Genomic DNA, 25,834 nt, shown 5'->3' with positions numbered 1-25,834 from the left:
TCTCTACTGAAAATAGAAAAAATTAGCCAGCTACTTGGGAGGCTGAGGCAGGAGGATCGCTTGAGCACAGGAGTTTGAGGTTGCTATGAGCTAGGCTGACGCCACGGCACTCTAGCCAGGGCAAGAGAGTGAGACTCTGTCTCAAAAAAAAAAAAAAAGAAAGAAAGAAAGGATCCAATTCGAGCAAGAAACCTTCTAAGTCAATTTAGGAAAAACCCCCACCCTTGGTATCTGACCACCCTTGCTAGCTTATCACCTTAAACTGTCTTCAGCAATAATCCTATCAAGGCAATTTAGTCAGAAACCCTTATACTTTTTTTGAGACAGAGTCTGGCTCTGTCACCCTGGGTAGAGTTCAGTGTTGTCATCATAGCTCACTGCAGCCTCAAACTCCTGGGCTCAAGAGATCCTCCTGTCTCAGCCTCCTAAGTAGCTGGAACTACGGGTGCACACCATGGCTGGCTAATTTTTCCAGTTTTAGTAGAGACAGGGTCTCACTCTTGCTCAGGCTGGTCTCAAACTCCTGAGCTGAAGTAATCCTCCTGCCTCAGCCTCCCAGAGTGTTAGAATTATAGGCGTGAGCCTGGCCAACAATTTTTTTCTTTAAGAACATCAAACATTTAGACTTATCTCTAACAGATCCTTGGTCATAGAAAACCTGCAAAGTGGTGGTGGGAGGTTGATATCAAAATTGAAGTCTGAGAGAGCCTGGACTTTCTAAACACCTTCAGAAAAACATCCTGAGGTTAGCAATGTCTTGCTTTTATTCTCCGTGAAATAATAAAGACAATGTTCATTTTCCAAATCTTCCTTTCCCATCAATAGTACTTTATATCAGTCCATATCTAAATGGTGGTCAAGACTTGCCCTGCTTTTCTAGTGGAGAGAACAGTAGTTGGCCTCAAGTCTGCTCCTCTCCAGCTTGACCCTACCCTTGTGTGATGTTGCCCTGGGCCCAGCATCCTCTACCAGAAGCCCCTCTCTTAGAAGCTCTGGCTGGGCCTGATGTCGTGGAGAAAACAGTTGCTGTAAAGGACATCAGGAGCACTGTACAGCACATCCGATAGAGCCTACAGTGTGCTTCACACATACCAAACCATTCCAGAGACACAGGAGAAACATTTAGGATGGAGTTACCTTGGTCCATTTTTTAAATCAGTTTCTGGCTAAAATTATTAAATGCTTAAACTGCTTGTGAACTGACAAAAAAGGGAGGTTATTCCTTTTCCTAACTGCAGCAGAGGGGACATGAAGGTGAGGAGCTGGAGGATGAGGGGAAGGAGGAGCCCAGAGCTGGTGCCCCAAGTACATTCATTCTGCACGTGCTGGGACCCAGCAGTGAATAAGAAAGACAAGTTTTCTGCTTGTATTTTAGAAGGGGGAGTACAGACAATAAACAAAGAAAAAGATTATGTAAGGTTGACCTAAAGGAGGAAGCTGAGGCACAGAATATAATTTTAAAGGATTTACTTGAGCCAAGATGAGGACAACTGCCGAGAAGACTCAAACCCAAGTAACTTTGGATGTGAGCTCCATTTGGCCTTTGTTACAAGCAGGTTTTTAAAGGCAAAGAGGGAGGGCAAAGACTGGGCTAATACAGAGTTGTTTGTCAGGAATTATTGGTTTACAGAAATAACATTGATTAGTGACTGGCCATACATTGTTCTCTGTATCACAAATACCAGGACTATGAAGATAATGGTGAGGGTCACACTGTGAAACTACAGATAAGGAAAGAAAGAACAAAATGCGTTTAAACAATTGCCCCTGGGCATGGGGTGGGAGCATGACTGAAGTATCATACTCTTGTCTCTCTGGATCTGATAAATTTTACATTCCTCAAACTGCTCTGAGCTATTTTTCTTTCTCAGTGACAGGATCATGCCAGAGAACAGTAGGATGATCTGATGGAAGTGAGGGGGAGATTGGGGGGCTGAGGATTGGGACAGTGGTACTTTTATTTATTTATTTATTTATTTTTATTTATTTATTGAGACAGAGTCTCACTCTGTTGCCTAGGCTAGAGTGCCGTGGCATCAGCCTAGCTCACAGCAACCTCAAACCCCTGGGCTCAAGCAATCCTCCTGCCTCAGCCTCCCGAGTAGCTGGGACCACAGGCACACACCACCACGCCCGGCTAATTTTTTCTGTATATATTTTTAGTTATCCATATGATTTCTTTCTATTTTTAGTAGAGATGGGTCTCGTTCTTGCTCAGGCTGGTCTTGAACTCCTGATCTCGAGCGATCCTCCCTCCTCGGCCTCTCAGAGTGCTAGGATTACAGGCGTGAGCCACCGTGCCCAGCTAGTACTTTTTTCATAAATCAGGGAAGACCTCTGGGGCTAAGGCCTGAATGAGGAGAGGAAACCAGCCTTACGAAGGTTGTAGGGATGAAGAGAAAACTTCTCCTACATCTTCTGAAGGTTCATTGAAAATCAACTGACAAAAGACAGATTAATAGGAAAAACGGCATATAAATTTATTTGATTATAGTTTCATGTGACATGGTTGCCTTCCAAGTGGAGACTCAAAGACGCAGGAAAAAAATGTCCATTTTTATGCTGAAGTTCAACATATTATAGACAGCCGTGTAGAAATATGACTGGACAAAAAGGGTATGATCTGATGCTAGCAGAGTGAGTGTGGAAACCCAGCAAGGTCTGACTGTTCAGATTGTTCTTGGTCTTTCTGCAGTATTCTGTGCTTCTGGGTATGGGGCAGCACCTCTCTGGAATGGGGGTCTTATGACCTACAATCAGGTCAGATAATTTCTTCATGGCCAGTTTCTACATGGAAAGTTAGAGTTATATGTTTAGGTTTTATGGCTGGCTTTGGGGAAAGGGGTCTTGTTTCTATGACCTGCCTTGGGGAAGAGGGATTCTAGTTTCTATAGGTAGCCTGCAGGGAGAATGATGAGCCAGAGACAGGAGGGAAGAGAAAGTCAGAGAGTCTTGCTTCAGAGGTCTTCATTTTGGTATATCATTTTCTGAGCCCCAGCAAGGTCCATGGATAAAACATGTGGTTCTTTCTAGTGTAATCTATAAATAAAAGGCTTTTTAGTGGATTATTAAATTATAAAGTAGATTGATCTCACCTTTGTGAAACCCTGAAAACAGTTTATCACCCAAAACCTGTGCACATCCCTTCATTTAGTACTTCCTTATTTGTAGATTTTTTTCCCTTAACCATTTTAAGATTCATTACTAACCACCCTTTTCTTGGGGTAGTGCTACTGTCCAATGAATGAGGAATGAGGGCAGTACTGCTACTGCCTATACAACACGCCCACATCAACTAGAGCTTTGCTCTACTTTGGTGCAATTTTTGGAAAAAAGAAAAAAAAAGATTCATTGGTATTACTTGTTATTTTAAAGAGAAAAGGCATTACATGGGGTTTATACAAAGTCCAGGGCTATACTGGGTGTGGGGTGGAGCAATTAATAAATCCCTATCTAGGTGATTCTATCAAGTTAAGGTTTGGTCCTAGGATCACTGAAGGTTTGCATTCCAGCTTCACTTACAAGCAGTGTGACCTTGGGTGAGGACTTCTTTTGTGCCAATGGGGATAATAGTGCCCACTTCTTGTAGTTAGGATTAAATGTGATAATGTCTACAAAGCATTTAGCATGGTGCCTGGCACTATTATCAATAATTGTGCAAATGAGAAGCTACATAGGAACATGATGCTTATACTATTACAAGGATCATCATAATCTCCAGTACTAAGAACTGCTAGTGGGATTTCAGAATGGACGCAAAAGTCACTGGGCACCACTGGTAACCTGAGGAAATGGATGAAAAGGGGTGTAGGAATGGAGAGATGAATGCAAGATAAAGAGAGAAGGAAAAAGAAATCAAAGAGGCACAGACAGGTGGACACTTGTAGAACACAGCTCACCCTAAAATAGTAATTGAGCCTGGTGTTGTACATTCTATAAGGAATAGTTTCTGCTATCAAAGGACTCATAGTCTTTTGAGTGAGACGGTCACCTGAATAGAGCAAGATGGTTATGACAGAGAAGGTACAGGTGATTGGAAGCGCAAAACAGCAGCTAACCCAAATAAGAGTGGGGCTTAGTGTTGCAGAGTAACAAGTAACAGAGTGGAGTCTTGAAGAATATCTAAGAGTTAGAAGGGTACAGGGTGTGCACAGACATGAAGAGCCAGGGTGGAGGGACTAAAATTCTATATGGCTGTAAGTGGAGTGTGTGGTTGAGGCATGACATCAATTTGTTATTCAGTAATACTTTAGGTATTTGTTGAGGACCATCTACGTGTCCGGAACTGTTGAACTATTTTAGGAAAGGATTCTGTAGGAAATAAAACAAAGTTCCTCTTCACAGAAATATTACTATCTTTTTATTATTTTGTAGAGACAGTGTCTATGTTGCCCAGGCTGGTATTGAACTCCTGGCCTCAAGCAATCCTCTTGCGTCAGCCTCCTCAAGTGCTGGGATTACAGGCATGAGCCACCTCATCTGGCTGAAATATTTTCTACAGAGGATGCATGATAAAACAAGTACGAAACTAAGGAAACAAATAAATGAACAAGGAAGGTTCTGTGATGGAAATAAACCACAGGTAAAGTAATAGAGGGGTGAGTGGCAAACCCAATTTAGGTGGGGTTGTCAGGAAGACTTCTCTGAGGAGATGGTATTTCAGCCGAGTCTAAAGGATAAGATGGAGCTGGGAGGTAGAGCATTTAAGGTGGTTTCAAAGGCTCTCTGGCTGGAGGGTTAGAGATAAATCAATACTTGTTTCATGAACCTTTTAGTAGAGTGCTGAGGAGCACTGAACAAGGGAAAGCCTGTCCCCAACGAGATACAGAAAAGGTGACAAATTTGCCTAGGGTGGCCTTCCACTTTGCAGACCAACAGTAGTGGGAGTTCAGACATTTTGTCTTGCATCTTAGCCAGAACCTTGTGGTAATTTCTGAATTTGGCCTAAAACCAAGGATTCAAATTCATCTAAAACAACTTTTCCCCCTACAGACCAAGGTGGAGATCCAGAAGCTCACAGCCTCAGGCGGCACAGCAAAGAAAATCTAGGTGATGAGGGGCGCTAACAGTGGCCCATACTGGGGCCTTGCACACAAAAGAGGGAGAAGGCCCGGAGTGAATTTGGAGACGGGTTCATGAGAAGACATAAGGGATTCCACTAACATGGGCAAGAAACACAAAGCCCATGTGTTTTTATAGACCTCCAAGTAGTAGGTAAGGCTGGGGTCAGCACTGGTATCCTTGTCTGTAAAATGGAGGCAATAAAAATTCCTTGTCCCTTACTATTCTCAATAGCAAGAAACCTTAAAGGTAGACAAGAAAAGAGAAATCTGTGAAGTTCAGTGAAAGCCCTTGTTAGTCACCAAGGACTGCAGGATCTCTGCAGGGCACACTCGTATGTACAGAATCAGGCTCCATACGGACGAAGCACGTCATTTAACACCAGCAGGAGCAGAATGTCTAAGGAAGGGGGTTCTCCACTTGTAGTCTTGGGCCCGCGGGGGTCTAGGATGGACTTCAGCTGCGCCGGAGTCGCAGGTGCGTTTCTCTGGAGAGTAGTCACCATTAAAAGAGCCGCGACGTTTACAAAAGAGTCACTGTCCTGAGGTCTCATCCCCGGCCACGTTCTTAATGCTGAGAAAACAACAGGGTCAAGTCTAACACCCCTTTCTTGGATGCGTGGGAGGGCAAAAAAAATCCCTGAGACCGACCTAACGGTAGCGTAAGCACACCTGCTCTGGGTAGACAGTAGCCACACAGGTGTTCCCGTGGCTTCTGGTACTTTACTCTGCGACTCGCCGGCGCCCGTCGCCCGGGATTTGCGCGCCCGGTCGCGAAGTATTGTGGGGCTGGTAGTCCAGGTTGGGGCGCGGTTAAGTGCTGCGGAGCCATAGAACTACATTTCCCAGAAAGCTCCGCGCAGCAGCCCTTGTGGGCCGTGTGCGTGCGCGACCAGACTTCCGGAAGAGCCGGGGGCGGGACCGCACTGGAGGCTGGAGGTAGGCGTCGGGATGCAGCGCCCCGGGCCCTTCAGCACCCTCTACGGGCGGGTCCTGGCCCCGCTGCCCGGGCGGGCCGGGGGCGCGGCCTCTGGCGGAGGCGGGAACAGCTGGGGCCTCCCGGGCTCGCACGTGCAGCTGCCAGGGCGTGCACAGTCCGGGACCCGCGGCAGTGGTGCTAGTACGAGCACCAGCGGCCGGGATTCCAGCAGCGTCTGCTCGGCCCCCTCCACGATGTCCAAGGCCGAGGAGGCCAAGAAGCTGGCTGGCCGCGCGGCCGTGGAGAACCACGTGAGGGTGAGCACCTCGGGGCATGGGGCGCCTGTTCGGTGCGTGATGGGCTCCTGTTGCGCGCTCTGGATACTGCCCGAGCGCGCCTCGTTTCTGGTAGGGCGGGGGCTGCGTGAGAGGGGAGAGGGTGTGACCTTTACCTGAGTTTAGACCCCTCTTCCCTGCTCCTTAAAGGCCTTTTAGGTGTGGAATCGGTTGGGGGCGAGTCCCCTAAAAGCTGAGCTGTCTTAAAGACTCCTTGTCTGGCTGAAACAGTTTGCAGAGTGGAGCCTGGAGGTGTCTGACGTTTGGAATGGGGGCTAGAGGCACCTGCCTTGTGGCCTCCTTACCAACAAATGGAAAATGGTGAGCACTGGGGCCGCGGAGAGGTCTTCATTTTTCTCCACTGTTTCGGGAAGCCGCCAGAGAGCTGGTTTGCAAAGTGCTTTGAAATTTCACTCCCAGTAGGTTCTTAGCTTCGTGTTCTCTGGCCCGAGTGATTCGCAGAGGGAAGGGCAGACCCGGGAGCTTTAAAGCTCCTCCTCCCTTTGATAGGGCTGGGTGGACACTTGAAGTCTGGAGGATGTTTTCAATGTTGGGCTGCAGAGATGTTGCTGTTACTGAGTTGGTTGGCCTCCTTTTGTTAAGTGACGGGTGTGGTGCTGTTAGTGAAGTCTTTTAACCCAAGTCGGTTTGCTGTCACCCATCACGTTAATTATCTTAATTATAAGACACGGAAGCCAAGTGGAGTATTTCTGCCCTGTGGTGGAGTTTCCTTGGCCTTGTTGGCTTTTTGTCTCTCTACTTCTTAGAAAGTGGCATCAGATTTCCTTTTCTTCTCTAATGATAGTTCTTTACATTTCCCAGATTTCCTTTTCTTCTCTAATGATAGTTCTTTACATTTGTTAATAGTTTATTGTACAAAGTTATTTTACATAGATGATGTCGTTTTAGCTTCCTTCACCACAGCCCGGTTGAGTGGAAGGTACCAGTGTGGTAACCTGTTGCTCAGAAGGTCTGTAGGAGGGGTGGCCAAACGGAGCCACTCCTGTTCCAGTGCCCTTTTACCTTTTCCACTGCTGCCCTGTTCTGGTGTAGCTTGTTGCAATCTGGGTAGCAATAGGATTTTCTATGGGAATTAACAGATAATGTAAAATGTGTAATTTGGCCTTAAGTTTGGAATTTAGTTCCTCAGTTGTAAAATTGGGACAATAAGCTGACATTTCAAAATACCTGCATAAAGTGAATAGTTAATAGATGGGTAAATGAAATCTACACAATTAGAAAAGCTGCATATCTAAGTTGTCCTGTTAGTGCATTTACATTACTATTTGGTGACACACGTTTCCCTGACCGTATTTTATAGTGATGGATTTGGTTAAATAAAAATCTGCAAGCCCTCACCTCAGGCTAGAGCCCCAAAACACTGGATTCCAGGCTCATCATTCCATGAAGTTATCAGTTGATCCTGGGGAGATCTCTGTTGGCCTGTTAAAATCATATATGTCCTTCTGAGTTTGGTTAAAAGGCCATTTCCTCCTTTCAGTTTTTCCTTAGCTTCCTAAGGAGAGGAATATTTCTCCTCTGTGACTGTGTAGCACTTTATACAACTTAATGTTGATGTCTTATGTTCTAGTCTTCTGTGGTTCTCTCCCAACCCCCTAAAGGGCGTGCTCCTGGAGGATAGTTAACCTTATCTTCATTCAGGGTTGGCCCACAGTGGGGCCTGCCCAATTCGTTCAGTTGTGTGGAATGTAGACACAACTATGAAGACTGGCGGGGTTATTGGAGGCCCTTTGCTTGGAACCCCTCAGGGGTAGGGTTTCCATTCCCCTTGCCCTTTGGTGTTCCATTGTGGTGACCACTTCCATGTCTGCGTGACTGGAGAACTTGGAGAATTCTCAGCTGAAGTTTTTTTTAAAGAGTAGTCAAATGAAGCAGTGGGAGTGGAGAAAGGAACAAAGGAATCTGTAACTGGTTGTGATCAATTAGTTGTAAACACCACCGTACTCGGACCAGCCTCAGCTGAAGTTTTTATATAGCCACCCTGGGCCCAGTTCTGCCTCTTTCTGGGGGTGTAGCCACTCGGGGTGGGTCACCATGCAGGACTACACTCTCCTGAAGGTCTGGAGCCTCATCCCTTTGTTTTCTTTGGAGCCTAGCCTTTGGTTTTTGACTGGCTTAGTTTGAAGAAGCTGGTGGGTAGTGGTTCCAGTTGGTCATCAGAACTAGAATTTTCAAAGTTACTCCATTGGACACGATGAATGAAGTTCTGATGTTACACATACATGTGGTTTAGTATTGCCCATTAGAATGGGGCCACTCCTCTAGCAGGGCCTGTTTGGCAGTCTTCTGCTGTTGGGCCATCTCGTGGGCAGCCTTTGGTCACCTCTGGCTGGCTTTGGCAAGGGCACTGATTCCTAGGCCAGTCATTTGATTTCAAAGTAGCAGGATCACATGATTCAAGAGCTTTCAAACTGGCAGGCCCCTGCAATTCCTAGTCTTTTCCAAAAGCCAAAAGAGGAGTCTTGTACAGAGCTGGTCTGATTCACGCAAGTTCATATGTGTGACACCTGCCTTCAGGGAGTCTGAATGACATGAGTGTATGGCTGACCTTAGTAATGAGCACTGTGGCAGTTGAATTACAGTATAGCTGGAGTTCTCAGCTTCAGGTCAAGTGTGAAGGTCAGGTTAAGTCTACCTAGTGTGATATTATGATATGAGAGAGATACATATATGTATATGTATCTTTTCGTCCATGGTTCCTGGCTCATGATTTCCAGAGCCCTTGTTTCAGTCTTTTTTTTATAATGTTGGCGCACTTTAGGCCTCAGAAGCAGGCCTCAGGAAACAGAATTTCTTTCTCTTATCTTCTGCTCTCCTTTCGCCTGCTCCTTTCTCTCCCCAAGGCAGAAATCTTCCCTTGTCTTTCTGTCTTGGAGCTGGCCATAAAGAAATTCTCTGACCTACCTTGTCTGATTGAGGTCATAAGACCCCCATTTCAGAAGGGGTTTCATTCCATACCTGGGAGGAAAGGAATGCTGTACAGAGAGGCCACAAAGAATCTGAACAGACAGGCCTTGCAGGGTTTCCCCACTCAGTCAGTATTAGATCATACCCTTTTCGCCCAATCACATTTCTGCATGGTTGTCCATTCTTCGATTATGCCTATCCAGTGAAGTCTCCATAAAAGGCTCAAGAGGACTGGGTAGGAGAGCCTCCAGGTAGCTGAACATGTGGGGGTTCCTGCAGGGTGGTGCATCTGGGGAGGGCATGGAAGTCCGCACCCCTTCCCTCATACCTCACCTTATGTATCTTTTCATCTGCATCCTTTGTAATAAACTGATAAATTTAAGTGGTTCCCTGAGTTCTGTGAGCTACTCTAGCAAATTATTCAAACCCAAATAGGAAGTGCGGGAACCCCAACTTGAAGCTGGTGAGTCAGGAGTTCTGAGACCCCAACTTGTGACTGATGGGAAGGAGGTGGTGGTCTTGTGGTGGAGCCCTTAACCTGAGAGATCTGACACTAACTCCAGGTAGATAGTGTTAGAACTGAATTGGAGATATCTAGTCGGGGTCTGCTGCAGATCTGATTGCTTGCTTGGTGTGTGGGGAGAAACCCTGCACATATTTTGTCTCAGAAATCTTATGCATTGATGATTGTTGTGGTGTAAGACCAAAGGGAAACCAATTTGAGTTTTTCTACACTCAGACCTAGGCATTTTCGCATTACTTGAAGATTTTTATATGGCTTTTTAAAAATTTTATGTACTTTTTATTTTTTAATAGGGGCATGCTAATCTTCTCTATATTGTTCCAATTTTAGTAAACGTACTGCTGAAGTGAGCATAAAGATTTTTATATGTTGAGATATTTTTGCCATTTTGAATGTTTTTGTGTTGTGGTATACCACTTACTTGTCTTAAAGTCCTTGCCTTTGGGGGTTTGCCCAGATAGTTAAATGACTTTATTAGATGTGTTACTTTATTGAGGAATCATCACAGGTGGAACCTGACCTAGTGCAAGCTCTACCCTGATGATGGTCCAAGCCCCTTGGTGTATTTGGTGTCTTTGGAACTGCAAACTGGTGAAAGTGGTTTCCACCAATTCAGTAATGCAGAAGTTGATGGATAAAGTCTTCTGTAGGTAGAAGCCCAGGTATAGAAGCATTATTAGTGTAAAAGTGTGTGGTTGTAGGACATTAGCATTTCATTTGTGGGGGAGGAGTAACTCTTTTCTAATGCCTACTCTTTTCTAGTTTCAGATGTAGTCTAACTTTGAGAAGGACTATATCAAATGTAGGGCCCAGGGGCTGGCCTTGGGTATTCCAGTGGCCTTTGTCCTGTGAGGAATGAAGAGTTTACCTGTGGCCCTGTTTGTCCTGAGGGACCTTTAGGACTTTTCTTACCCCTACAAAGGAAGTTTCACTATGGGCTTTCCCTTGCCAAATTAATTCATTGTTAATCAGTTGTTGGAACTCTTAGAAATTTGAAATGGAATCATGTTTCAGTGAATTGAACTTCCTGAACTTGCTTATTCAAAGTGAGTTTGTATGTGTAGGGGAGAGGGCATTGATATTGTTAACAGATGATTTTTTTAAAATAAAGGTAAAATCATGATTCACATAAAATGAACATATGTCAAATAGTTTATTTAACCAACTCAATTAATGAGGGAACTGGAAAAGGTGTAGAACCTGTTCACTGGTGTCTTTGTTTTGTGCTGCTGTAACAGAATACCTGAGACTGAGTAATTTATAATTTGGTTCACAGGTCTGGAGGTAAGAGAGAGGATAATTGGTGCCATGGGTGGTGCCATGAGTTTGGAACCCTCCTAGTCTAAGCACCTCTTAAAGGTCCCACCCTTAATACTGTTATAATAGCAATTAAATTTCAACATGAGTTTTGGAGGGAGCAAACATTCAAACCATAGCAACAGGAGAAGTTAAAGAACCATAAATTTATTTGCAGTTAAGAAATGTTAAAATGAATTTACAAGATCAGTTTATAGGATAATAATTGCATCTCACAGGACAAAATTAATTTGCATTTCTACATACAAGAATTGTTTGCTTGGTTAATTAACAATTTTCTATGGATTCAAGTGTATCTCTACAGAGTTGAGATACAGTCAGTTGGTGGGGTGGGGTGGTGAGCCTTAAGATTTTATTTTAGTTCGCAATTGTGATGCCAGTTTCTTGTCCTTTGTATTCAGGAAGTGCTCTACATCTATTACAGATCCTTCCTGTTGTGAGTCAAGACTATTTCTCATGTTTCTCACTAAGCCTTTGCCCTCTTCCCTTTTTTCTCTGAGGCAGGCTTGTACAAAACAGGGGCCCCTTGGCATCAGCTGGACATACGCTGAAGTGATTCACTATTTGAGGTTACTTCAGACCCTCCCCTATTCTGCTGACTTTGGGAGAGCTCTAAATAGTGGGCCTGAAGTATCACTGAGGTTTCCTGTTCTCAATGGAAAAGAAGCCAAACTCTGTAAAATAATTTAAAGAGGTTATTCTGAGCCAAATTTAAGGACCATGACCTGGAGCCAAGGCCAAGAAGCCTTGAGCAAGTAGACTCACTCTGGTTGGGTTACGGTTTGATTTTATACATTTTGGAGAGACAGGAATTACAGGTAAAGTCATAGATCAATACATGGAAGGCAGACATTGGTTTGGCCCCAAAAGGTGGGCCATCTGAAAGGGTGGGGGGCTCATAGGTTATAGGTGGCTTTAAAGACTCTTTGACTTGTAATTGGTTAAAAAAATGAAGCTTTTTCTAAAGGTTTGGAATGTTTTAAGTTAAGATGAGGAAGTCTGTTAATCAGAGACAAGCTACAGGCTGTGTATTTGTTGTGTAACTTGAGGACCTGCAGGTTTGTCTTGCATAGCCTTAGGCTTGTCAATGAGTTAGAAAGGATACCTGCAAGAAGGGAGGGGGGCATGATGAGGCGTGTCTGACCTCCCTTCTTATGGCCAGCAAATCAGTTTTAGTGTATCCTCTTGGCCAGGAGGGGGTCCATTCAGTCAGCTGGTGAGGTGCAGGGAGTGTTAGGATTTTATTTTAGTTAACACTGTGATACCACCAGTTTGAAGGTGCCTGTGGTCAGTCCCCTGCCTTCCAGATGTTAAACTTGTGTGAAAAGGCACTGAAGCCAGAAACTCCAGCTTTCTGCACTTACTTAGGCTCTGTTGTTTTTCCCTAGGGCCTTTTCTTTCTGATTGCTTCCTTGGGGGATTGGCCAGGAATCTTTGAATTATGAGATTGACTTAGTTGCTATACAATTGTAAGTAATTGAGCCAATCATTTTGTCTGGTAGAATATAAGGCGGAAATGGTGAAGTTGGCAGTGTGGGAAATGAAGGGGGGAGGGCCCTGTTGATTAACTGCCCACTAGGCATTGGGATAAAGTACAGCTTTGAGGTTCAGTGGTTATGTTTCTGTAAAAATAGGCACAGTACCTACCTTGCACCTGTGTTGGTGGATTGCTATTAATAATATTAATAATTTTATGGTTCTAGAAAGTGGGCTGACGGAGTAAAATATAATATTAATAAGTTTTGTTTTTTCTTTCCTTTTTTTGGCAGAATAACCAAGTGCTGGGAATTGGAAGTGGTTCTACAATTGTCCATGCTGTGCAGCGAATAGGTATGTTCTTGGCCTGTCTACTGGATGTTTTGTGTATGATGATGGGATGGGGAGGTAGAGAAGAGGGAGGACATGGGGCACAGGTTTGGCACGTGCAGAGCTGGGGAGAAGGGATACCTGCCTGAGGTCATTTGAGTGTTTCTGTTTTTTTGTGGAAAGAGGGATTCTTGGACCTCTTCAACTAACTTTGGAGAATGTCTTTGCCTTGTTTACTCTGCTCAGCTGGAGAGGAGGAGCTGACTTTGCATGAAGTCCCAACATAATTTTAATCATTTTGATAGCGTGCTCCCATCAGGGGTCCTGTGTGTGATCGCAGGCTTTTTCAGGAGAACAAAATGAGGTCAGAGTAAGTTTGCCTTGACCATGACCCTGGAGTGGATGCTGCAGTTGGTGCTTGGTTCCTACAGGTATTTATTTTACTCGGATTAGAGTGTTTCTGTGTTTAGGAAAGCCTCAGGATTTATCAGCCCCTGTGACTGCTCAACAGGTTTTACTACCCTGCTTTGTTTGTAAGAACAAAACCCAGAGGAGAGGCTTGTCTGAATTTGATCTCTTTTTCTAGGTGTCAAGGGGCAGGGCCCAGGAGGCAGAGTCCCGGAACACTTTGTCATTAAGGAATGGTTGTAGTGCTGGTGTGATGGCTTCTGGAAGCCTTCTCGTTGGTCAAATAGGAGTTTTAGTGTTACATATGTTTCTATCTTAACCGAGTGTGTGGAGAATTTTGAGTCACAGGAATTACTGTGGATTTTATAATACTGGCATCTGAACCTCCCAAGATGTACTCAGTGATTAAAAAGACTTGAAATTTTAGTAAGACAAATTTTTCTTTAAGACTTTTTTTTAAATTTAAATTAAACTTTCCTGAAAGGTACAAATTCAAAATATATAAACCCCCTTTAAGTAATCTCTGGGACCTATAAATGAATATATATTTTACTATATATTTTTACTAAATGATTGCATTTTTTACTAAATGCAAAAGTGAAGTTCTAGCTTTTCCCTGGAAGAGGCAATAAAGGTAGTTAAGACTGCGGAGCTAGACTGCCTGGGATCGTATCCCAGCTCTGCCACTTACTAGCTGTGTAACTACCAAGTTACTTTACCTCTCTGTGCCTCAGTTTCCTCATCTGTAAAATGGGGGAAATAATTATAACTGACAACCCAAAATAAGTGACTGAGGCAAAGATCTCAATCAATGGAGGTTTATTAAGTCAAAATTTGAGGACAAGCCCAGGAAAAACACAAACCACATATAAATCTATGACTTTTTCTGAAGGGGAATTTGGGAACTTCAGTATTTAAGGGGGGATAGGACATAAAGAAAGAAAAAGGAACAGTGGGGTGAGCAGTGAGGCAAAATGGTTACATTTTTGTAAGGCCGAGGAAAACCTACATTTTAAATAAGGTGATTGTTAGAACAGAAAAAGGGAGTGAAGGAAGCATCAGTTATGTAGATATTCCTGGGTAGGTGGAAGAATGTTTCATCTTACCTCTCTTCTCCTGGAAAGATAAACTTGCAGTTCATTATTAGGGTGGATTGAAACAGACATTATTTATTTTTATTATTTTCTTACTTAAAAGATTTGTTAGTAGAATAAACTTTAGTTTTAGGAACTAGACTTGGCCTGCAGACCTAAAGTTATAATTTGCATATCCTTGCTTATGGGAGGCCAGCAAGGAATTTTCTTAGGAATAATAGGTGAGGGTGAGGGCAGTCCCTGTAGTTACCTTTCCTGGGGATCTGGCTGATGCATAGTGTTAGTAACAGCTATTCCTTTGGAAGGGGGTGTTGCATGACTCAACCTGCAGGCTAGATCTTCCCTTTTGCATAAGTAGTGGGGAGAGGGTGGTCCTGAGATTTTTATTTTCCTTCATATAATTTGGGTTAGTAGGATTAAAAGAATTCATATATGCAAAGTTCCTAGAATATTGCCAGGTACATTATAATAACAAACACTGACACTGCTCTTTCTGTGGTTAGTACTTGCCTCCCTAGGCTTTCTTGTGTCCAGTGTCCCTGTCTTCTGATGTGTAAAGCGTGGTCACCAGCTTTTTCACCAAGGATGGGGACACAAAATGAAGGCAACTGTCAGTGGGAGATAGACCTTTCCCTTTCTCTTGGATTTGAGCAAACACACATATGACAAGAAGAATAAAGTGAAGAGAATGAAAAACCACCAATATGGCTTTTGTCTCCACAGCTGAAAGAGTGAAGCAAGAGAATCTGAACCTCGTCTGTATTCCCACTTCCTTCCAGGTACGTCCTCCTTTCCATTCTGCATCTTGACAGCTGCTGATGAATCTTCTAGTTCCCTAATGACGTGGACATGTGGCTTTGTGTTGTAGCTCAGGGTTGTTCTAGGCAAGAACCAGGAATAGGAGAGGAGTTTATTGACTTAGGATTGCTCCCTGGAAGTGTGTTTTCAGGTGCATTCCTTTATTCGTTCAGTGAATACTTCAGTGCATCTTGAGTTCAGACACCATGGATCATGCCGAGGTGACCATGTGGTCTCTACCCTCAAGGAATATTGGCCTCATTTATAGGTGAGAATGAGGCTAAAAGGAATTAAGTGATGTGTTAGTAACATAGGTGTAGTATTTTGATTCTGTATCTAATGCTCTTTCATTATAAAATAGGAGCTGGTGAAGGAAAGCAGTGGAGCCAATTAAATATATGGAAAAATAAGGAAAGAGCAGACTTCCCGAAGTAGACGGGAAGAAAGGTGCTCAGGTAGGGCCATCTCCCATCCCTCATCTGTCCATTGCAGGGAAGGATATGTGCATAATCTCTCCTTGGGTTAGTCAAGGTGATACTATGAACTGGAATAGCAGGTTGGACTTGTGGGTGGCTGATGCTCCTGGGATTTTTTAAACTTAGGTTTGGATAGCCAGGTTTTCTTAGAAAACTCTCCCACTGGTGGCACAGAATGCTGGCAGCCTGCAGCCAGCTCCGGTGAAAGGAGAGAGTGTTTGGTAAGGTTCCTTCTGTAACCTGACAGAGCAGGAAGTAGAGGCAGGGATTCCAGGTAGACAGTTTACAGAGTTAGGATAGTGCATGCTCTTGGAGCTTCTTTCATGTTAAATCTCTTGGAGACCCTGAGCAGGGTTGGTGCGTACTCAGGGACTGAAGGCAATACCTTAAGTGGGTTTGCATTTTTTCTTTTTTCTTTGAAATCCTGCTGTCTTAGACACTTATAAAGTCAGAATGGCTTGTGGTGGGTTTTCTTAGTCTTTGAGAAAGCTAAGTAGCTAATTTTTCCAAGTGACTTGATCATCAAGTATTTTTATTTCTTAGTTAATAAGTTGTTTGATATTGGTGTTTATGTTAATTTTATTTTTTTATGTCAGAGGTGGTATTTGAAGGTGTTTATTTGTTTATTTATTTATTTATTTTTTTGCACTTCATCTGGTGGTCAGGGTGACAGTCAGTAGACATCAGTGAAATATTTGACAAACTCCAGCCTTGCAGGCGAGAGTTTAGCTTTTGTTCGTAGGCCTCATTTCTATTACCTATTATGTCCAACCTGCAGTCATTTGTGCTGCTTTTAAAATTTTTCTTTCAGATTTTCCTTTTTCTCACAATGCCCCTTTTTTGGTCGAAATCTTCTAAAGGAGGACTTTGAAGACCAAATAATATATGAGGGATTTGAAGACAACTGATCCCGTTTTTTAGAATTACAGGGCATATTGCATCAAATTGGAATTCTGAAATGCCTTTGTTCTGTTCTTCACCCCTATATGAAGTGTTACCATCTGGTTTGTCAGGGAGGATGCAAAGGCTCCTATGTTGCCTTTTGGAATGCAGAAGGTTCTTATGCTAATGTCTCATTTCACATAGAAATGAGATGATCATTGCAATTATGATTATTACCTAGGAGTCTTACTCAGATGTGATGGTGCACGTTGTATGGTCAAATTGATGAACTATAATAACATAATTTTGGCTGGAGTTATTCTTTTGGTGACATTTGTAATTTTTAAAATATCTATAACATTTGTAACATAGAAATGTTAGAAAAATAATCAATGGAACGAACAACTGAGAGGACCATTGAGATTAAAAAAAAAAAAAAAAACCAATGAGGAAAAACAACAGGCCGGGCGCGGTGGCTCACGCCTGTAATCCTAGCACTCTGGGAGGCTGAAGTGGGCGGATCATTTGAGCTCATGAGTTAGACGTTGCTGTGAGCTAAGCTGACGCCATGGCACTCTAGCCTGGGCAACAGAGTGAGACTCTGTCTCAAAAACAAAAAAAAACAAAAAAAAAAGGGCAACAACACATCATAGAAAAGAACCCTGAATATACATTTTTGTAGTCTGCGACTAATTGAGTATTTCCCCCCTCATTGGTTTGTATTTGCACCTTATGATATCTTTGACTGGATTCATTTAGAACTGTAATTAGCTGATGATTTATGTCTAATTGCTCATCCAGCCATTCATTTTCTGCTGGGAGTACAACTTGAGGAGGGTTGAATTCCAATTTTGAAAATATCTGATTATCAGTGTCCTCATTATCATTAGTGTTATTTCGTCCTAAAAGTAACTTTCTTATGAACCCAGTATTGCACCAAATGGCAGTATAATTTAAATCAAATATTATCTGTTTGCAAGTAAGATCTAAAATGGTTACAGGTTCATTTTTCTTCCCTTTCCAACAAAAGCATTCTTTCTCCACATACCATATATTATTTTGAACAGGGGTAGAAATTAGGGACCATGTTTTTGTGATTTCAGAATTCTGAATATTTTAGGAACAGTAATTGGACTTTAAGTATTATTATTTAACATGGCCCATCAACTGCCCATTGGGAGAATATGAGTATTGTTAAAAATAATCCCCATTCCTACTAACTGTAGTACGTTGTATGTGTGTTTACTATATGTATGTGTGGTGTTAAGCTGTCAGAGTACAGCTACATATCCTGGTAAGAATTTTCAAGGAAGAAGAGGTCCACATGTTTTTCTGTAAATGTATACTTTGTAATTCTGCATCCAAAATGGTTGTCCATCACTTAGAGGCTACTTCGGCCTCCATTTGGATTAGCATGGTGGGTAAATGAGTTTGGATGCTTGATCTAACGCTAATAGACTGAGTGGGGAAACCCAACAAGGCCTGTCTGTTCAGATTGTTCCTGGCCTTTCGGCAGCATTCCTTCCTTCTGGATATGGGGCAGGACCCTAGTTAAACGAGGTAGGTAAGATAATTTCTTTATGGCCAGTTTTACACAGAAAGTTGGGGGAAAATTAGAGTAATATTTTTAGGTTTTATGGCTGGCTTTGGGGAAAAGCTTTTCTGGTTTCTATGACCTGCCTTGGGGAAGAGGGATTCTTTTAGGTCACTAAATGTGAAATATCTGATTTCAAATAGAAAGTGTTGTTTATTCTATCTTAAACAAGAAGCAGTACAATTAAAGTATGTGCCTAAACTATTGACAAAGTTTTGCCATCTTTTTTTTTTTTTTTTTTTCTGGGGACAGAGTCTCACTCTGTTGCCCGGGCTAGAGTGAGTGCCGTGGCTTCAGCCTAGCTCAAAGCAACCTCAAACTCCTGGGCTCAAGCGATCCTTCTACCTCAGCCTCCCAAGTAGCTGGAACTACAGGCATGTGCCACCATGCCTGGCTAATTTTTTCTATATATTTTTAGTTGTCATGTTAATTTCTTCCTAGTTTTTAGTAGATACGGGGTCTCACTCTTGCTCAGGCTGGTCTTGAACTCCTGACCTCGAGTGATCCTCCTGCCTCGGTCTCCCAGAGTGCTAGGATTACAGGCGTGAGCCACCTCACCTGGCCAGTTTTGCCATCTTAATGGTAGCTTGTTTATGCCAGCAGTGAAGAAGTCTGGAGAGTGAGTGGCCATGAAATCAAGAAAGGTGTTTTCCACAGCTTGTTAAGAATCGAATATTTTTCCCTGCAAGAAGTGTTCCAAAGCCTGAAAGAAGTGGTAGTCAGTTGGTGCAAGGTCTGGTGAATGTGGTGGATGGCAGAATTTCCAAGTTCAGCTGCTGTAGTTTGAGCAACATTGTTTGTGCGACATGTGGTCAAGTATTGTCTTGCAAGAGGATTGCCCTGTCTGTATTGACCAGTTTCAGGGGCTTAATAGTAAAATATCCTCATCATTTCATCCAATTGGTTGCAGTAGACATCCACTGTAATCGATTGATCAGGTTTCATGAAGCTGTAGTGGATAATACCTGCTCTGGACCACCAAACTGACACCAGTAGCTTTTTTAAATGCATATTTGGGTTCATACTGTGTTTTGGCACTTCATCTTTATCCAACCATTGTGCTGAACGCTTGCAATTGTCAAAAAGAATCCATTTTCTTTAATCACATGTAACAATACGATGTAAAAATGGCTCACCTTTATGTCATGACAGCAAAGAAAGGCAAGCGTCAAGATGACTTCTCTTCTGACACTCATTTAATTCATGCAGAACCCATCTGTCCAGTGTCTTTACCTTGCCGATTTCTTTCAGATGGTCCAATATCGTTGAAATAGTAGCATCCAGCCTTGCTGCTAATTCATGCGTAGGTTGAGATGGATTTACTTCCACTACAGCTTTTAGTTCATCATCTACCTTGGTCTCAGGTCGCCCACATAGCTCATTTTCAAGATTAAAATCACCAGAATGGAGCTTCTCAAACTATTGACATACTGTGCATTCATTAGCCACATCTTCCCAAATACTTCATTGATATTTCAAGCTGTCTGCATTGCATCAGTTCCACGATGGAACTCATATTCAAATATAACACGAATTTTTGACTTATCCATGGTTTCACAAAAATTGCTCTTAAAAAAAAGTGAAAGATAATCATAAGCTAAACTGTGCGTTTGAAAGAATGAGGATGTATCTTCACAATAAAAATAAAATGTCAAAGGGAAATGTCAGAGATACTAGTTGCCAAACTTAGTACTTATGGAAATGGGGCATTTTTCACACTTAACAACCTTAATCATTTCTATGGCTGGCCTGGGGGAAGAATCAGTGGCCAGAGACAGGAGAGCAAAAGATCAGAGAAAAACTTTTGCTTCTGAGGCCTTCATTTCGAGTATCATTTTCGGAGCCCCAACAATTTCACACCCTACTTTTTAAACAAGTAAATCTTTAGGGATTTAAATGATTTGGGGTAGATTTGCTGTTTAAAATTAAAGGCTTTTGAAGAAGAAAATAAAGCATTTGAAAGCCAGATCTAGTCTTTTAAGCTAAAACCAGAATTTATTGCTCATTCAGCCTTCAGTCTTATCTTCATTAGGCGGTAGAAAAGAAAATGTAAAGAGTTTTCAGGTTTTATTCTGAAATTTATGAAAAACAGAAGGACTGCTAGCCTGCCACATGCCACTTGTCTCTAATCACAGACATTCGAGCTCCAGCTATGGGATGGTGATGGAAAAGCATTGCTTCCTGTCTTTTTTCAGAAGTACAAGCTCATAATTAGCTTTCCTGCTCCCTGCACTTTCCAGATGTCTGGCCGGAAGAGGCAGGCCAGGGGTGTGCTCCACATCCTCAAGAGGCCTCTTAGCTTGCCAGCTGGAAGCTTCTGGTATCTAGCAGGTGCTGATCTCAGGCGAGCACTGGAGGCCTGCATGTGCTGACCGAGCCAGTGATGGGGTCAGAACCCCCATGGTAGGGCTGCTGTGTTGAACTCAGTGTATTAGTTTGCTAAGATTGCCATAAGAAGGTTCCACAAGCTAAGTGTAGCTTAAACAACAAATTCATTGTCTCACAGTTCTGGAGGCTAAGAGTTTTATTGTCTCATAGTCTGGAGGCTAAAAGGCCAAGAGATCAAGATGATGATAGGGGCTGGATATAGTAGTTCATGACTGTAATTCTAGCACTTTGGGAGGCTGAGGTGGGAGGGATTGCTTGTGGCCTGGAGTCTGAGACCAGCCTGGGAAACATAGTGAGACCCCCATCTCTACAAAAAATTAAGAAGAAAAAATTAGCCGGGCGTGGTGATGGCTGTAGTCCTAGCTACTCAAAAGGCTGAGGCAGAATTGCTTGAGCCCAGCCCAGGAGTTGGAGGTTACAGTGAGCTATGATCATGGCACTGCACTCCAGCCTGGGCAATGGAGCTGTCTTTTAAAAAAATATAAAAGGGTGGTAGCGAGGTTGGTTCCTTCTAAGATTGTGAACGAAAATCTGTTCTATGCCTTTCTCCTCCTGGCTTTTGGCAGGTTGCTGGCAACCTTTAGTGTTCCTTGGCTGATAGATTCATCACCCTAATCTCTGTCTTCATGTTCACATTGTATTCTCCCTGTGTACCTGTCTGCGTCAAAATTTCCCTTTTTAAAGGACACCAGTCATATTGGATTAGGGCTCACTCTAATGACCTCATTTTAACTTGATTACCTCTTTAAAGACCCCATCTCCAAAAACGGTCACATTCTGAGGTACTAGGGGCTAGGACTCAAGCAGATCTTATTTGGAAGAACACAATTCAACCCATAACATTCAGGAAGGGTGAGGCTCATGCCATTTGTGATTACAGCTTCTCTGTATAGCTGCAGGGCCACTCACAGGAGTCCTGTGGGGAGTTGAGTCAAAGGTGGGAAGAAGGGAGAGTTGGGACACCTGTTGATGGGAGTAGGCTTAAAGTGTTCCATCCCAGGGACACCTTGAGGTCATTGTACAGGGGCCCAGACTTCAGTTTCCATCCTCACAAAGTGGCAGAATTCCTGAGCCCCATTTTGTGAATGGGGATCCAGAACTGCTTAAAGGGAGTGCAGATCATCTCTTTGCATTGTTCCCTATCATCTGTTTAGGAAGGTGGGAGAGTCCCAGGGCTTGCAGAAGCTGGGGCTTGGGGCATGGTGATCTCAGGAGGATCACAGCAGGCCTCCAACTGCAGAACATAGAAAGCTCTCATGTGCCAGGCTCTGGTCAGCCTCTGGAGTGGGTGGCTGGTGGTTGTATTGAGGAGGCAGAGTTCAGTCGGTTGTAGTGATCATTTGTGGTATATACAATTTCATAAGAATATGAGCCCCTTGTGAATGGGGGGTGTGTTTTTACTATCTCTAGTGTCCATTGTGGTGCCTGGCACTTCATAAGTGTTTGTTGAATGAATTATTGCTACATTTATGTGTGCAAATTTTTTTTTTTTAACAAATACATGGTAGAGACGAAGTAGAGATGAGGTGACTTTTTTTTTTTTTTTTTTTTTTTTTTTTTTGGAGACAAAGTCTTACTTTGTTGCCTAGGCTAGAGTGAGTGCCGTGGCGTCAGCCTAGCTCACAGCAACCTCAAACTCCTGAGCTCAAGCGATCCTCCTGCCTCAGCCTCCTGAGTAGCTGGGACTATAGGCATGCGCCACCATGCCTGGCTAGTTTTTTCTATTTTTAGTTGTCTGGCTAATTTTTTCTATTTTTAGTAGAGACGGGATCTCGCTCTTGCTCAGGCTGGTCTCGAGCTCCAGACCTTGAGTGATCCTCCCGCCTCGGCCTCCCATAGTGCTAGGATTACAGGCGTGAGCCACCATGCCCGGCTGAGATAAGGTACCTTTTAGGGGAAGGAGAGCCCACTCCTTATCCAGGGTGTGGTAGTTATTTTTTAGAAACCCTTTATCAGTTACCAATGTATTAATGATTGGCTTAATAATACCCTGTGTGTTTGGGGATGTGCGTGTGTGTGTGTGTGTGTGTGTGTGTGTATGAGAGAGAGAGAGAGAAAGATTGATCACTTGAGCATACCCCTCCCTCCTTACTACCCCCCTCACTTTTCCTGCAGAGTTCTTTATAAACCAATCTCAGAAGTGTCATAGCATCACCTCTGCTGTGTGCCCCTGGCCACACAGACCAACCCTGGGACAATGTGGGAAGGGACTACCCAAGGCCATGAATATCAGGCAGTGAGGACTGTTGGGGGCCATCTTGGAGGCTGCCTTCCAGACCTTTCCAATATTTGTATGGCCTCAGGGTCTGGAATTAGGATGGCTTCTAATACTACTTCTGGCAGTACTATTTTTGCTGTTATTTTCCCCCTTCACTATATATTTCTCTTTAATAAGAAAAAAATCATCAAGTTTTTTTGGTACTTGTTTTTTCAGCCAGCATTTTATTTTAGCTTTTTATTACAGAAGGTTTTGAAGTTCAAAAAAGGCAAAGAACAATAAAATGAAGTTCCATGTACCCAGCACCCAGTTTCAACAGTTACCAATTCACGGCCAATCCTGTTTCATGTATACCTCAGTCACTCCCCCACCTTGTTATTTTGAAACAAATTCCACGTATAATATAATTTCATTGCATATATTTCATTATATATCTCTGAAAAATAGGGAGTCCTGTAAACATCGCAATAATACTAAAAATTAATCTTTAATAACATCAAATAAAAATGTAGGGTTCACATTTCTCTTATTGTCTTATCCTTTAAAAATATTTTTTAAAGTTTGTTTGAATTAGGATCCAGGTAAGGCCCATACATTGCAAATTTCAGGGTCTTTTGTGTTTTATTCTTACAGTCTTGGAATTTTGGATTAGAAGGTTGGCCTTGGTTGTTTCATCCATCCCCATCTTTTTACAGAAAGTTTGCAAAGGGCCACATGGCTGGTGTATTTAAGATTAGAATCTGGACCTTCTGATTATTACTTTCAGGTGCTTTTCACTTTAAGCAGAAAATGTTTTAAAGGCACACCTTTGCAAAAATGTTCTCCATCATTTGGTTCCTCTGCATATTATAAGCAATGACATGAACACAAACCTTTATCGCTTAGACTTGGGTGTCCAAATGCAGAAGTTCATGGTGCCTTTATCCCAGCTACAAAATCCTGCTCAGGGCTTCTGTGATGGCCCTAACCACTGTTCTCCCCTTTTGTCAGCCTTTTTAAAAGGTTAGCTATGAGGCATGTCTGTAAAGTAAATGGTGCTGATTTTTTCCACAAACAACCTGAATCTCTCCCAGTCTGGTGCTCAAAAATTGCTATTTCTCACCTAGCCATTCTAGAGTTCTGGCCTGTATATACTTTTCTGAGTATATATATATTCTTTTCTTTATATCTTCAATCACATGGCCTGGAAATCACTCCATATGAATTCATAGTGATCTTCCTCAGTCTTTTTTTATACTGTTGGATTGTTTTAAAAACGTTTCTAATACTTTGTGATTTTGGTTCTGTATTTTAGGAATTTTTTGTAATAGTTGTACTGCCTGAAGCTTTGGGAGGCCATGGCATTGCCTTTAGTAGCAAGTCACTGAGGAGGAACTCTTAGGTTAGCATGGGAACAGAGTTTTCACGGCGTGCTGTTTGCCTTTTTCCCAGGTTGATTAGCAGTATTGCCATTCATGGGGTTATATCTCCTACCTCTTGATGGGCTAAGTTGGGATTTGGAAGAGAGCCTGGGCAGGACTCAGTGTTTGACACTGAAATCCAAAAGAATTCTGAGAATCCTTGCCATGAACTCACAGTATATGATTATGGGTGCTTTTTTCCTGTCTTCTGCAGGCCCGTCAGCTCATCCTGCAGTATGGCTTAACCCTCAGTGACCTGGATCGACACCCAGAGGTAAGACAGAGAGTCAGACTGCTGTGTCTGTCTCCTTTTTTTTTAACTGTCACTTGTTTGTGGATTCTAGATACTTTTTCAGGTATAGGGAAAGGTCAGTTAGTCATACTCACTTTTCTCCTGAGACCCTGACTATTAATCCTGGCTGAGATCACAAGTGGAGAAGTGGTTAGTTTGCAGTGTGTCCCTGTGGTTTAACTCTGAGGGCTAACTATGAGTGTAGTGAAGGGGGAGTGGACAAACCGAGGGCTGGATCCAGGCCTTCCTGAGGTCCTTCTGCAGAGGTATCAGCCAGCCCACAGAGCTTACCTCTAAGTGGAGGTGAGAAGGAATCATCTGAGGCAGTCGGGGACATTTGGAAACAGATTAAAATGAAGTTTCGTGGTAAAGACTGTTAAATACAGGGGCAGCCCAAAGGAGGCTGCAGTTGGTATGGGTGAGCAGCACCACACACCATCCTAGCTGGCACTTTCTGAGCCATTATAACGTATCCAGTTTTGTGCTAAGTGCTACTGCATTAAATTATTTAATCTTCACTATTCTTGGGGGTCAGTACCATAATTTTCCCACTTTATAGATGTGAAAAGACACAGAGAGGGTAAGTCATTTGCTGAAGGTCACACTGTAAATGGCAGAACCAGAATTTGAACTCGGGTGCTTCTGATTCTAGAGTGGTGCTAGTTATAATAGAAGAATTTTGTGGGAAGAGGTAAAGTTTGAACTGAGCTGTAAAGGCTGGGTGGCGAGGGTAGAAGAGAACATTCCAGAGGGGGGTAGATGGGAACCACAGAAACAGTTCCACGTGGGCATATGAGCATATGTGGACACTGCTCAGACTGGCTGGGATGATTAGGACAGAGTGAGCGGAATGTGCTGGTACATGGGGGAGAGGGCAAACAAGGCTGGATTGGAAAAGTGGGGTGGGGCTGTGGCAATTAGAAAACCAGGCTGGCGTCAGGACTTGATGATGGTCTAGTAACATGTTATGGTACACATGGGCCTCCGAGGGGTAAGAACTGTGGGAAGGACCTACGGGGAGATTTCTATGGCAGAGCCTGGGGGACAGGCTGATCACTGTTCAGCGGCTGTGAGGAGAGTGCTTTGCGCTGAAGGTGGGTTCAGAACCTAGATAGAAAAACTTGCCACCTTCCAGATCTCAGGTAATCGCCACAGTGCAGCCCGGCCCAAGGGTCAGTGCAGGCTGGGGGAAGAGCAGTGCAGGCTGTGACTTCAGGCAAGGGCCAGAATCTGTAAAAGGATGGAAACAAGCATTCCTTGCATGAAATTTTGTAGGCTTTACACCTGTGCCACTGGCCATGCCAAGCGACTTAGTTACTGCAGCATGAATAGAATTTGTACCCTACCTACTGCTGTTTTTTTTTTTTTTTTAAAGTTCTTGAGGTTCCTACATTGT

The 25,834-nt window shown here is 43.2% G+C and overlaps 1 protein-coding gene, 1 non-coding gene and 1 pseudogene across 2 annotated transcripts in view; 2 read left to right on the top strand and 1 right to left on the bottom strand.

Moving 5' to 3' along the window:
- The first annotated feature begins 3,207 nt into the window (after positions 1–3,207).
- On the top strand, positions 3,208–3,333 carry LOC138400459 (U4atac minor spliceosomal RNA). Its single transcript, XR_011236339.1, has one exon. It is a non-coding gene; the product is annotated as a U4atac minor spliceosomal RNA (small nuclear RNA).
- A 2,655-nt stretch (positions 3,334–5,988) lies between these two features.
- RPIA (ribose 5-phosphate isomerase A) overlaps positions 5,989–25,834 on the top strand; it is a 30,962-nt gene continuing 11,116 nt past the window's right edge. The window contains exons 1-4 of the mRNA XM_069494551.1: positions 5,989–6,296; positions 12,852–12,912; positions 15,114–15,169; positions 24,361–24,420. Coding sequence (XP_069350652.1) covers positions 6,012–6,296; positions 12,852–12,912; positions 15,114–15,169; positions 24,361–24,420 — 462 coding nt within the window. The 5' untranslated portion in view covers positions 5,989–6,011. The remainder of the gene's footprint in view (positions 6,297–12,851; positions 12,913–15,113; positions 15,170–24,360; positions 24,421–25,834) is intronic.
- On the bottom strand, positions 10,027–10,119 carry LOC138400415 (U6 spliceosomal RNA; annotated as a pseudogene).

This window comes from Eulemur rufifrons, chromosome 19, assembly GCF_041146395.1.
Source record: "Eulemur rufifrons isolate Redbay chromosome 19, OSU_ERuf_1, whole genome shotgun sequence".
In the NCBI taxonomy this organism is placed as follows: Eukaryota; Metazoa; Chordata; class Mammalia; order Primates; family Lemuridae; genus Eulemur; species Eulemur rufifrons.
Note: the sequence above shows the minus strand (reverse complement) of the source record. Positions and strands in the feature narration are given on the sequence as shown.